Genomic DNA, 13,905 nt, shown 5'->3' on the forward strand with positions numbered 1-13,905 from the left:
AAAAAATAGAATAAAGATTATGTGAAAATTATAAATTTTTTAAATAATAAACATGAAAGAAAATTTACTACTTATTATATATACTAATAATATGTCAATAATTTTAAAAAATTACTAATAATACTAATAGTTTAAAGATAATTTTACTATAGTTATAATAAATTTAGTTATTACTCTAAATAAATAAAATATATATATATATATATATATATATATATATATATATATATTATTGCTATATAGGGAATATAGGGAGTCAATGCACAAAGATATGTTATCGTAATAAAATATCAAACTATGAATAATTATATTTGTCAAGTAAATTTATTTATACTCTATATCTATTATATTATTTATGTAAAATTAAAATCTACTCTTCTAATTTAATATTATATATATTTGCTTCTTACATTGTCTAAAATTAAATTGAAATTATGTCTAAAGGCTTAACATGCTAAACAGAATATATTTAATATCTAATATTTTAATAATTAAAAACTTAAAATAAGTTAATAAATAATAATAATTAATACCTAAAATATATATATATATATATATATATATATATATATATATATATGTTTTTGATATTGTCCAAAATTAAATTGAAATTATGTTCAAAGTCTTAATACCGTAATTGAGGTATAATTAATACCTAAAATTTTAATAAGTAAATACCTAAAATAAGTTAATTAAATAGCAACAATTAATACCTAAATTATTGAAAAGGAATTTTTAATAAATGTGAGGAATAAAAATAAAAAAATTAATAAATAATATTAGTGTTTAAATGAAAGAGTTGATAAAGAATAATAATTATAAGTAAAAATAGTATTTTTATTTTGAAAAAAAAAACACATGAAAAATTGTTTAATAATCCGTGCCATGTACATGATAATAAATTGTTCAATAATTTGTACTATGCACGTGATAAGTTTGAAATTATAATTTTAAATTATTTTATTAAAATTAATTTAAATTGTAGTAATTGCGTTTATTTTTTCTTAATCTAGTGTTATATGTATCAACTCTAATATAGTTATTAATCATTTTTGTTAATCTACTTTTTTTCTCTAAATTTATGATTTAAAATAACAATTATATATAAATATTAATAATTAAACAAATTATTATATTATAATTATTTACGTTTTATTCCCAAAATTGAAAACATACTATTTCTTTTTTATTTAATGGTTTTTTATTTATACTACCAGTATATATTAATCGATTAGTCAATGATTTTTTTATTCATAGGATATATTTATTTATTTTGTTTAAATAATTTTAAATTTTTCCTTGTTTAAGTACACATATATTAAGTTACATATATTAATTATTTTTTGATTTTTTATTATAAATAATTTTTTTAGCCTACAATAATTATATTGATTTTGTTATTCCATTAATACCATCATATATATCAATTGTTTAGTTAATAATTTTTTTATTTTTAGAATATATTTATTGTTTTAAATAATTCTTAATACTTCTTTATGAAGTATATATATTAATTAATTTTTTTATCATAATTAATTTTTTTGAGTCTACAATCATTCAATAATTTTTTTATTCTTTATTATTAATGTCATCGTATGTGTAATTTTTATAAATTATAATAATTTCTTTATTTATCTATACATATATATTAATTTTGTTAAATAATTCTAAATATTTGTTTATATATATATATATATATATATATATATATATATATATATATATTAATTGTACATATAAAAATTTAAGTCACATATGCTAATTATTTTTTTGTTATGATTATATATATATATATATGATTATTTTTTATTCTACAATCGAGTAATAATTTTTTTATTTTTTATATCCATGCATATTCCCCAATCTCTTTTCATATGTATGATTAACAATTTTTTTAAACGGTGATATTTTAATTTTTTTCACGTATTTTTATATATTAACAAGAAAGCAAAATCACGTATTGTGACTCTTTTTCCTTTTTCAAGCCTTAATCTTAATTAATCAATCTTGTGTCCAAAACAGATGTTAGTTAATCTTAATTAAACTTTTAATCATTCTAATTTATTGATGAATTGTATTTTTCTTAATAATCTAATCTGAAATACAAAAAAAGGTGATACATATATCAAAAAAGAAAACAAACTTAAAAAATATCATATTAAAAAGTTTAAAAATAACATATCCATAAAGAATAGTCATAATATATAAATTGAGACAACAATTTAAATTTCTCTAAAACTAATTTAATCAACTACCAATATTAGAACTAAATTATTTAAATAATATTTAATCTATTCTAATTCTTAGATACGTATAGATTAGATTCATTCTCGTAACAACCAATCGAAATAACATCATAAGATCAAATACTTAGAATCGGTACAAATTCAGACTATCTTCTTGTTAAAATTGTCAAATTAGATTGACTTTTATTCTCTTCAATGGCATTGCATTAATGCACCAAAAGACCGGTAGTTTCTGAAAAAAATACAATATGTTATAAAATTATTTTTAATACAAAAAGTTTAAGAGAAAAAAATTTAAATATAGTACCAATTTTTGAATTGCATCTTCAAGGTGGCACGAATTTTTCAAAATTGAACCTAAATTGAGAAAATTCGATCTCATTATATGCTCCACTTCGAATATTTTTGGACAAATGTAGAAAACGTAGAGGGGATGTGACTTGAACTTGACGTACAAAGCTCCTTAGAAACAATTGCCCAATCAAAAAAGAATAACAGATTAGAAAAAAATACTTTGATTCTTAGATTTAGACTCACAAACCACAAAAAAATTCTATATATAGCCTTTAGTAGTACAAAAATAATTATAGAAATTAATTATTGTAATATCAATATACCACTATGAACGTTAGTATCATATTTATAGCAATTAGAATTATAAATTTATGTCTAAATTTTTATATAATTATAATTAAGATATTTTTAAATTAGTATAATTATGCATTATTCATTAAATGCTAATTGTAATATAATTCTAATAAAGATATTTTTTAAAATAAATTTAGAAGAGAGAATAGTGCTTTTATTTTGAAAAGAAAATAAATTCATGAGAAATTGACACCTTACTTTCATTAGTCAGGGGAAAATCCAATTTTAGTATATTAAGTAAATTATTTTATATAATTATAATAAAGATATTTTTCTAAATTGGTATAATCATGCATTATTCATTAAATGCTAATTGTAATATAATTATAATAAAGATATTTTTCTAAAAATAATTTTAGAAGAGAAAATAGTGCTTTCATTACATGAGAATAGTACTTTCTAAAAATAAAGATATTTTTCTAAATTAGTATAATCAGGCATTATTTATTAAATGCTAATTGTAATATAATTATAATAAAGATATTTTTCTAAAAATAATTTTAGAAGAGAGAAGAGTGCTTTAATTACATAAAAATAGTACTTTCTAAAAATAAAGATATGTTCCTAAATTAGTATAATTATGTATTATTCATTAAATATTAATTATAATATAATTATAATTAATATATTTTTTATAAAATAATTTAGAATAGAGAATAGGAAAGTTTATTTTGGAGGGAAAACGGAGTCATGAGAGATCGACACGTCACCTTCATTAGTTGGGAAAAAACCCAGTTTTAGTATATTAAGTAGATAGATACACTCAAATATCTTCGTGTTACATCCAAATTTGCTACAAATACAGAAAAATATTTCTTTTAATGCTACATTTTTTTCTTCTTCATTTTTCCTTATTTATTTCTTTCTTTTAGTTAAATTAATGTAAGTTCATCCTCTTCCAAGTAATTTTGTAGCATTATGTGTTTCTTTTTCTTCTTTGTTTGATTTTTTTATTTTTATTCTTGTTAAGATAGTAAAACATAAGAAACTTGAGAAGATAAAACAAAAAGGAAAAGACGAATAAGAAAAAAAGAAGAAGAAGATGGTGATGATGATGAAAAAGAAGAAGAAGAAGCAGCAGAAGATGAGGAGGAAGAAGATGAAGAGTTTTGAATTATGCATAACTTATCAGCACACATACACAAAAAATTCTTAAATAATACACTCAAATATCTTTGTGTTACACCCAAATATCTTCGTGTTACGCCCAAATTTGCTGCAAATACAGAAAAATATTTTCTTCTAGTGCAGTATTTTTTTCTTCTTCTTTTCCTTAGTTCTTTCTTTCTTTTTAATTGAATGAATGTAAATTCATTCTCTTCCAAGTAACTTTGTACCATTACGTATTTCTTCTTCTTCTTTGTTTGATTTTTTTGTTTTTATTCTTGTTAAGAGAGTAAAACAAGAAGAAACTTGAGAAGATAAAACAAGAAAAACAAGTCGAATAAGAAAAAAAAGAAGAAGATGATGATGATGAAAAAGAAGAATAAGAAGCAGCAGAAGATGAGGAGGAGGGAGAAGAAGATTTTTGAATTATGCAGAACTTATTAGCACACATACACTGAAAATTTTTAAACAATACACTCAAATATCTTCGTATTACACCGAAATTTGATACAAATACAGAAAAATATTTTCTTTAATGCAGAATTTTTACATTACATTTAATTCAAACCATCAACGATGAACAATAATTTTCACAAACAAAAGCAATACTATTCACCTATAGAATCATAAACTACTAACAAAAACATTAACCAGAATCGAACCACACCTCAGCCACTTGATTGGATTCAAAACAATAATAAACTTGAATTATTCATTATCTTCAACAACGAGATAACTGTTCGAAACTGATTTTAGAACTTGATTTCAAAAACGTTGAGAACGAATAAAGAGAAACGCAGAGAATGCAGAGATAGAAGAGAACGTAGATCGAAAACGTTGAGAAAATTCAAAAACGGAAACGAAATCCTTTCGAAAAAGACAGTTATATATTCGCGCGTTGATTGAAAAGTTTGTTAAATTAAAAGGCGCATGAGGTAAATTATGGTAAAATGACTTGTATGGAAAAATGACTTGTATGTGGAGAATAATTGAAATATTATTTATATATTAAAAATAATTGTTATATATTAATATATATTATTTAATTTATTTTTAATATATATTTTATATTAATAATTAATTTTAGTATATATAAACAAAACAATCAAATGACAAGCATAAACACCACAAATCTCGTACACTTCATTAAAAGCTTTGTTTAATGTCTACCTAAAATAAATAAATAAAGAAAAAAAAAACAAAAACAAAAGCTTTCTCACTTACAGCATAGAATGATAGAACACACCACTTGTATTCTATAGTGTTCCGGCTGTGGAACCTTTGAAGCTTCTTCCTGAGTTTCAGAATTACAAGCTCCTATCTTTCTAAAATAATGGCTTTACTTTCTCTCAACATGGTTTCAGTTCCACCAAGAACAACAACAATCTTGTTTGATAGCTCGTGTACCGGACGGGTCGGGATGATACTTCGGTTGGTGAGATGGGGTGTCGCCTGATTCCGGGTTGCTGGGTTGGAGGAGGAGTAGCCGACGTCCCGAGTTCTTCGTGAGGAGAGGGGGGTGTCACCTACAAAGACACTCCGACGCTCTAGTCAGCTAAGTGTGCAGGCGAAAAAGGGATAAGATGACGTATGTGACGTACCTTGGGGGAGGGGTAGGACCCTCCCCTTATATACCTTGTCAGACGAGTGGGCCCCATAGGAGAAGGCCTCCTTCCAGGAAGTTTCCTTCTCCCCAGCTGTTGTGCAGCTGGCAAGGAGGAAACGTGGCCGGATCGCCAAACAGACGGATGCGATGACCGGCCCTAACGGACCGGTAGATCTCCGGGTCGGGTCGGCCTCTAGCTGGGCTAGGCCGTAACAGTGCCCCCAACGCGCCAGTTGGGGCCGTGAGTGCCGTAGGTGGCGCGTTCTGTTCCTCTTCGCATGAGGTGTCGGTTGGTTGAGTGATCGTGACAGGGGCGCATTTTCTGGGCGCGTGGGCTTGTTCGTGGCAGGGGTGAGCCGCTTCTCGCCTCATTTCTCGCGCTGCACATTAAATGCTCATAATGGGAAATTCAAAACCCCACGCACAATGACTATTTTACCCCTGTCTTTCGGGCTTCTTCACGCGTTAGTTATCCCCCTCAGTTTCCTTCATTCATCACTTGGTATTTGGTTTTCATCTTGTTACCATCGCATCCCCTGATCACTCTCCTTGTTAGTTCCAATTTGCCGCTGCAGTCTCCCTTCCTCTCTCTAGCCTCTCTAATCCTTTCGACTCCTTCGTTCCAATGCAACTATCCAGGTATGTTTCATTTCCCCTTCTTCAACTTGTTTAGTTTTGCTTTGTAATTGTGCTATTTCTGTGCGTGTGTGTTGTTTCTTTGGGCTGGATTGCGTAGTAAACACTGCTAGCGTTAGGTAGATACATTAGGGGGTTACCATTACAGGGCATCAGTTTTTTAGGCTTTACCTAGAATCTGCTTCAGCCATGGTTGATTTCAGTTGTTGAATAGGCTAAAATTAGTTTCTGGACCTTTTTCGAGCTCCCGACCTCGTAGACTAACCGAGTGGTGCCTCCACTGTAGGTATGCCTCGTATCGTCTCACGAGCTTCCTCCTCAAGCGCGGGTTACGACCGGTACGCTTGGGTGACCTCCGACGTGAAGGACTTCCCAAACCAGATGGGTGAGGAGGAGCTTACAGAGTTTTGTCAAGCCGAGTACTTGTGCGGCGGGACTGACGAGGAGGCCAACTACGATGTTTTCGTTCCCTCCCCACGAACGGTTATACGAAATCAACCTCCACTCCCCCCGAGTTGCCGACTGGATTTGGTTCTACAAGGCAATGTTCACCCAATTGGGGGTTCACATTCCTTTCTCTTCTTTTCAAATGGCGCTCCTTAACCGGATCTCCATGGCGCCGTCGCAGTTGCATCCGAACAGTTGGGCTTCCATCCGCTGTTTCGAGATGGTGTGTGAATACTTAGAGCTGCCGGTGTCTGTCGACATTTTTCTTTTTCTCTTCAACCTCACGAATCCTTCCAAAGAAGGGAAAGCAAGGAAAAGATTCATGTTCTTCCGATCTGCCCAGGGTCGGAGGATTTTTGGCTTGTTTGAGGACTCTTACCATGGATTCAAGGATAAGTACTTCAAGGTGCGCCCAGTCAAAGGTCGCCACCCCTTCTGGTTGTCGTTAGAAGGGCAACGCCTCATCCCGACGTATTGGAGTTTCGGGGTGGGTCCAACACCTTTATTAAGGTGACCTATAAGGGAATGTCCGCTGTGGACAAAAAGATTGCCGACGTGTTGTTGGCTGTCTTTGGGAGAAACCACGTGAACCCCCACCTTCTTATGGGTGACCGGGAGGTCGCTAGAAATTACATTTGTGAGTAGCTTTAACTTGTATTTCTTGCGTTACTGTTGCTTCGATTTGTTATGCCGATTTCACGACTAACTCGTTTTACTTTTGTTGTAGTGGGAATGTCTGCCGAGATGACAGGTCTTGAGAATTTGTATAACACCTTCCTGGCTGATGAAAGCAATGAAGATACGGTCGGCGGGAAGCCGGAGGCCCCGCCTGAAGATAAGAACCAAGCGGTGTCTCCACCCCATGATACCGAGATGAAAGACCGCAATGCTGAAGGGGCGCACATTTCTCCTATTCGTGAGGAGGTGGTCGGTACTGGGGGTTCGGCCTCCAATCCGCAAGTCGAGGAGGATGACTTAAAGGTTATCCACAACCCCAAGAGGCAGAGGTCGTCCTCCAGCCCTGAAGGAGCCCTCACCGTCATGGAGAGGAAATTTGATGTTGGGAACTTCATAGACTCCCAGCTGCTTCCCGGCACGGAGGAACATTTCCATGGCATCGACCTTGCGAGGCAGGCAAGGTGGATGTACCGGACCCTCCTCTGCGGCACCGCCATAGCTCGGAAGGCCGAGTTTGAGCTGTCGGGAATGCAATCGATGCATAGGAAGCTCGAATCTGCTGTTAAGGCCAATAACCAATTCAAGACTCAAGTTGAAACAATTCAGGAGTAGCTAACCGAAGCGGAGGAGAAGCTTAAGGCTGCCGAGGAGAAGGCCACATCCACTGAAGAAAAGTTAAAGGTCTCTGATGCCACCGTTTTCCAGCTAACCGAGCGGGAGATGACTTTGGAGAGCCAGCTCAATGCTGCACAAGGCCGAGTGGTTGCTTTAGAGAAGGAACGCGATGTGGCCGTCTCGTCGGCTAAGACCGCTTAAGCCGAAGCTGAAGAGTTTAAGAAGAAGCACAAAGAGACCGTGAAGCAGAGGAAGAGCGCGATCTGATGACTGAAGAGGCCCTTAAGGCTCAACTGAAAATTGTGGCTCCTGACTTCGACACATCGGCAATCGAGGTTTTCAAAACAATCAAAGATGGCAAGATTGTCGATATGCCGAAGAAATGATGTCTTGTACCTTTGCATATGTCTTGTAGTTTTGTTGTAGAACTTGTCGCGCAGTTTGATGAACTTTGTAGAACTTGTATTTAAACTACTTTGATATCCGCTTGGTTGGCTTATAATTACTGTCTTTTTCCTGCTTACTTGGCAGCGCATTCTCGTTTTATTTTGTTACCGTTTTGTTGGTACTGGCTCGTCGCTCGCGTTTGTTTACCATTGCGTTAGTAATTTTGACGAAGCCAAGTCGTGGCTTTACTATTGCTATAGCCGTTTGTTATCGTGTTGGTTTGGTTGGTTCCCAGGGTGATCAGTCCCGGGGTACCATGTCCATGAAAATTTCGTTGTCGCAGGACGCATAAGAGGGGAAAAGTAAATTTAACAAGTGAACATTAATCGACAGTTGAACAAGTCTATTGCAATGATAAGTTCTTAACAAAAGTAAATTATTTGATGGCAAAGGGGGACCCGGGTCTTGCTAACCTCGTCAAATCGCCTGCTCGGCGTGTTTGAGCTAAGAATAAAATCTTCTTAAGTTACTTGCATTTCATGTTCTCGGGACTTCCTTGCCATCGAGCCTCTCCAATTTATAGGCGCCCATGCCAATCACTTCTTTGACCCTGTAGGGGCCTTCCCAGTTTGCCGCCAGCTTGTCTTCCCCTTGAGTTGGCTGCCCGATGTCGTTGCGCCGCAGGACTAGGTCGTTTTGTTCAAATTCTCTCCTGAGTACTTTTGCGTTGTAGCACAGGGCCATTCTTTGCTTTAGTGCTACCTCTGACAAATGGACCATCTCCCTAGCCTCATCTAATAGGTCCTTCTCTATTGCTTCCTCCACTCCCTGCAGAAGTAATCGTGGGCTCGGCTCGCTGACCTCCACGGGTATCATAGCATCCACCCCGTATGTCAGGCGGAAAGGGGTTTCTCCTGTGGACGATTGCTCGGTCGTTCGGTAAGACCATAGAACTGAGGCGAGTTCGTCAGCCCATGCGCCCTTTTTATTATCAAGCCGCTTCTTGAGGCCTAGCAAGATGACCTTATTTGCGGCCTCAACTTGGCCGTTCGACTGGGGATGCTCTACGATTGAGAACTTTTGCTTTATGCCCAAACCGGCGAGGAACTCTACGAACTTCTTGTCGGTGAACTGCGTCCCGTTATCAGAGATAACGACTTTTGGGATGCCGAATTGGGTTATCACCTGCCTCCACATAAACTTTCGACAACTGGATGAGGATATACTGGCCAGTGGCTCGGCCTCTATCCACTTGGTGTAGTAGTCGATAGCAACAATGAGATACTTGACTTGCCCCGGACCAACCGGAAAAGGTCCCATGAGGTCAACTCCCCACTGTGAGAAAGGTCGGAAGGATGTCAACAGGCTTAGCTCGGAAGCCGTCGCCTTATGAAAATTGGCGTTCTCCTGGCACTTGATGCATTTCCTTACGAATTCTTTGGAGTCCTTCATCATTGATAGCCAGTAGTAACCAGCTCTGATGAGCTTTCTTGCTAGGGCTTTACCCCCGATGTGATGACCACAACACCCCTCATGGACTTCTCTAAGCACATAGTCCATTTGGTCAAGGTGTAAGCACTTCAACAAAGGTTGACTGAGTCCCTTTTTAAACAACTGTCATTGTATGGTCGAGTATTTGGCCGCTTCCCTTCTCAATGCTTTGGCCGCCTTCTCGTCGTCGGGGAGCTTGCCGCTTTCCAAAAAGTCAATGATCGGGTCCATCCAGGAGGGATTTCCTTTTGTCAAGTGGAGGGTGACTGTTAGTTCCTTTATCAAACCCTAAATGAGAGATCGGTTGCCGGCCCCTGGTTTAGTGCTTGCTAGCTTGGACAGAAGGTCCGCTCATGTGTTCCTTTCTCTCGAGACGTGTTGTATCGTGACCTCCTTAAATTGTTTGCTCAACTCTTTAACCTTCTCCAGATATTTCTGTACCAAGGAGTCCCTGGCTTGGTAGGTCCCGTTAACTTGAGAAGTGACAACCTACGAGTCACTGCATACTTCTAGCCTAGTGGCGCCGACTTCCCGTGCTAAGGTTAAACCGCCCAGAAGGGCCTCATACTCTGCTTGATTATTTGACACCGGGAACTCGAACTTGATCGATTATTCATATATGACCCTAGCGGGGCTCTACAGGATGATCCCGGCACCTTCGAACGTCTGGTTGGAGGCCCCGTCTACATAGAGCCTCCACCGTATGCTTGTTGCCTCGGCTGAGCCCCCTGTTACTTCTATCAAGAAGTCGTCCATGGCCTGTGCCTTAATCGCATGCCTGGGTTCATATTTCAAGTCGTATTGGGACAACTCGATGGCCCAAGTCATCATTCTTCCTGCTAGGTCGGGTTTCTGGAGTATCTGGCGGATTCTTTGATCTGTCCTCACGACTACCTAACGCCCTTGGAAGTACTGTCGTAATCTACGGGAAGAGGTTAGGAGTGCAAGTGCCAACTTCTCTAATTTGCTGTATCTCAACTCTGTTCCGTGCAGTGCTCACGAAGTAGATTGGTTGCTGAACCTTCCCTTCCTCCCGTACCAAAACCGCTGCCATCGCTTCCTCCATTATGGCTAGATACAGGTAGAGCGGCTCTCCGACCTTGGGTTTCCAGAGAACGGGTGGTGTTGCAAGGATCTCTTTGAAATGCTTGAATGCTTCCTCACATGCCAGGGTCCATTCAAACGATATCCCCTTTTTCATAAGGTTGAAAAATGGTAGCACTCTAGCAGCCGACGCTCCGAGGAACCGTGATAGCGTGGTGAGCCTCCCTGTTAGCCTTTGGACGTCTTTAATGCATCCCGGGCTCTTCATCTGGAGTATTGCTTCACATTTTTCTGGATTAGCCTCTACCCCTCTTTGGGTTACCATGAACCCCAAGAACTTTCCTGCTTCCATGGCGAAAGCACATTTAAGTGGGTTGAGCCTCATGCCGTGTTGCCGGAGGGAGGCGAATACGTTTTCCAGATCTCCTACGAGGTCGTTAGGTCGGGTGGTTTTTACTAAGATGTCATCGACGTATACCTCCACCGTTTTCCCTATGAGGTTGTTGAATATCTTATTCATCAACCTTTGGTAGGTGGCCCCTACATTCTTTAGTCCGAACGGCATTACACTGTAGCAGTAGGTTCCCCCGAGCATTATAAACGCTGTCTTCTCCTCGTCTGGCTGGTGCATCGGTATCTGATTGTAGCCAGAATAAGCATCCATAAAGCTCAGATACTGATATCCCACCACCGCATCGACGAGCGCATCAATGTTGGGTAGGGGGTAGCAGTCCTTGGGGCATGCTTTGTTGAGATTGGAGTAATCCACACACATCCTCCATTTTCCATTGTGCTTTCTCACTAGAACTACATTCGACAGCCAGGTCGAGTAGTCGAGCTCCCGTATAAATCCCGCTTCGAGGAGGCTGGCCGTTTGCCTGGCTACCTCATCTGCTATTTCTTGTGACATCTTCCTTCTCCTCTGAGCCACCGATTTGGCCTCTGCCTTGACGGCCAAGTGGTATGACATGAGTTGGGGGTCTATCCCCGGCATGTCGGCTGGCGTCCAAGCAAATAGGTCGCCGTTAGCCCTGATCATTTCCATTAGGGGTTCCTTCAGGTCGTGTGGGAAGTTTCTGTTCACGAAGGTGAACTTCTCCTCTGTGTCGCCGATTCTGAATTTTTCTAAGTTCCTTTCCGGCTCAGGTCTGGGTTTGCCTTCGACTCTTGCGTCTAGGTCGGCAAGGAATACTCCCGATGCTTCCTTGGACTTCTTCCTTAATGAGAGACTGGCATTATCACAAGCGACTGCCGTTTCCAAGTCCCCTTTTATGGATCCCACGGATCCGTCATCAGCGATGAACTTCATTACCAACATCTTCGTACTGATCACTGCCTCGAGATCGTTGATGGTCTTTCTCTCTAGGATGATGTTGTAGGCCGTGGAGTCTCACAGAACCACGAACTCAGCCATTACCGATCTTCGCCCCTGTCCAAGTCCTACGGATATCGACAGGGAAATTATCCCATCTGGCTTGATGAAATGGTCGCCTAAGCCTACAACACCGTGCTGGTGAGTCTTTATGTTGGCATCTCGTAGACCCAAGGCATCGAACACATTGCGGAACATGATATTCGAGTCGGCCCCGGTGTCTATGAGGATCCGCTTGATGAGGCCGGTTCCCACTCTGGCCGTGATGACCATGGGAGGGCTTTCCGTGACCTCATCGAACCACTGGTCTTCCGGACCGAACGAGAGGGGTGGAAACCTTTTGGAGCTTCACGCGGAAGATGAGGAAACTGCCAGGACTTTGGCGTCTTTCTTGTGTGCCAACTTCGACTTTGGGGCTGCGTCTCTTGCTGTTACCACGTTCACTATGGTAAGGTCGTGTTCGTTGTCGTCCGGCTCGTGACGTCACTTCACCGCGCGGGTCTTGTCCTCTCCCTCGCGGTTGCGATCTCGTCTTCTCGGCTCCCTGATGAGATGGGAGAATTCGGCCAGTTTTCCGTCCCGGATTGCTTGTTCTAGCGCGTCCTTGAGGTCGAAACAATCATGTGTCTTATGTCCATAGCCCTTATGATAATCACAATATAGGCTCTTGTTCCCTCTGGTTCGGTCCTTCAGAGGTCGGGGCTTCAACAAAATTCCCTTCTCGGCTATCTGCTGATAAACTTCTATGATGGGGGCGGAGAGGGGGTATAATTGGTGAACTTCCCGACTCGGGAAAACGGCCTGGACGTCTTGCCTGGACCGCTGTCTCTGGCGTGCTCCTTTTGTCTTTCTCCGCCACCGTGCTGCCTAGGTTGATTGTAGGAGGGCTGCCGCTTGTTGACAGCCACGACTTGACTGACTTCTTCATTGTTGATATATTCTCTGGCTACACTCTGGATCTTCTGCATCGTCCACACCGGCATCGTGGTGAGATGCTTCCTGAAGTCCTCGTTTAAAAGTCCATTCATCACACACAGACTAGCTACCGAATCAGTTAGCCCGTCGATCTCCAAGCACTCGTCGTTGAACCGGTCTAGATATTTTCTGGTCGGTTTGCCGGACCTCTGAGTCACCCCGAGCAAATTGATCGGGTGCTTTGCCTTTGCGATTCTGGTAGTGAATTGGGCTAGGAAAGCGCTGCTAATGTCCAAAAACCTGGCTACCGAGCCCTGCGGGAGGCTGTTAAACCACCATATTGCAGGTCCCACCAGAGTGACCGGGAAAGCGCGGCACCTTACCTCGTCTCCCACTCCCTCCAGGTTCATCCTGGCCTCGAAGGCCGTAAGGTGCTCCTGCGGGTCTTGGGTTCCGTCGTACCTCATGTCCGTCGGCTTGTCAAAGTACTTTGGTAGCCGGACCTCGAGGATGGAACGATGAAACGGGGTTGCGCCCATTATCACGGGTCGCCGCGTTCTCCTTGGTCTTCCCTCGCCGTCTTCCCGATGACCGTCTTCCCTGTCTCGCTTTGTGGCGCGTCTCCCTTCCTGCCGGGTGTATATGATGGGGTCGCGGTGTCTTCTTGGGCGTCCTTCCTCTCGGGCGCTCTCGGGTTCGGATCGTGGGCTAGG

The 13,905-nt window shown here is 39.3% G+C and overlaps 1 protein-coding gene across 1 annotated transcript; it reads right to left on the bottom strand.

The window, feature by feature from the left end:
* Window positions 1–13,020: 13,020 nt before the first annotated feature.
* On the bottom strand, window positions 13,021–13,731 carry LOC148575664 (uncharacterized). The gene has a single exon (XM_088502483.1). It carries the CDS (start codon window positions 13,729–13,731, stop codon window positions 13,021–13,023), a length of 711 nt encoding a protein of 236 aa, XP_088358609.1.
* Between the last annotated feature and the right edge of the window lie 174 nt (window positions 13,732–13,905).

This window comes from Arachis ipaensis, chromosome B1, assembly GCF_059453495.1.
Source record: "Arachis ipaensis isolate K30076 ecotype BB chromosome B1, ASM5945349v1, whole genome shotgun sequence".
NCBI lineage: Eukaryota > Viridiplantae > Streptophyta > Magnoliopsida > Fabales > Fabaceae > Arachis > Arachis ipaensis.

Excerpts from the sequence above, each read along its gene's own strand:
- LOC148575664 (XM_088502483.1), bottom strand. The coding sequence starts at position 13,731 with ATGGGCGCAACCCCGTTTCATCGTTCCATCCTCGAGGTCCGGCTACCA.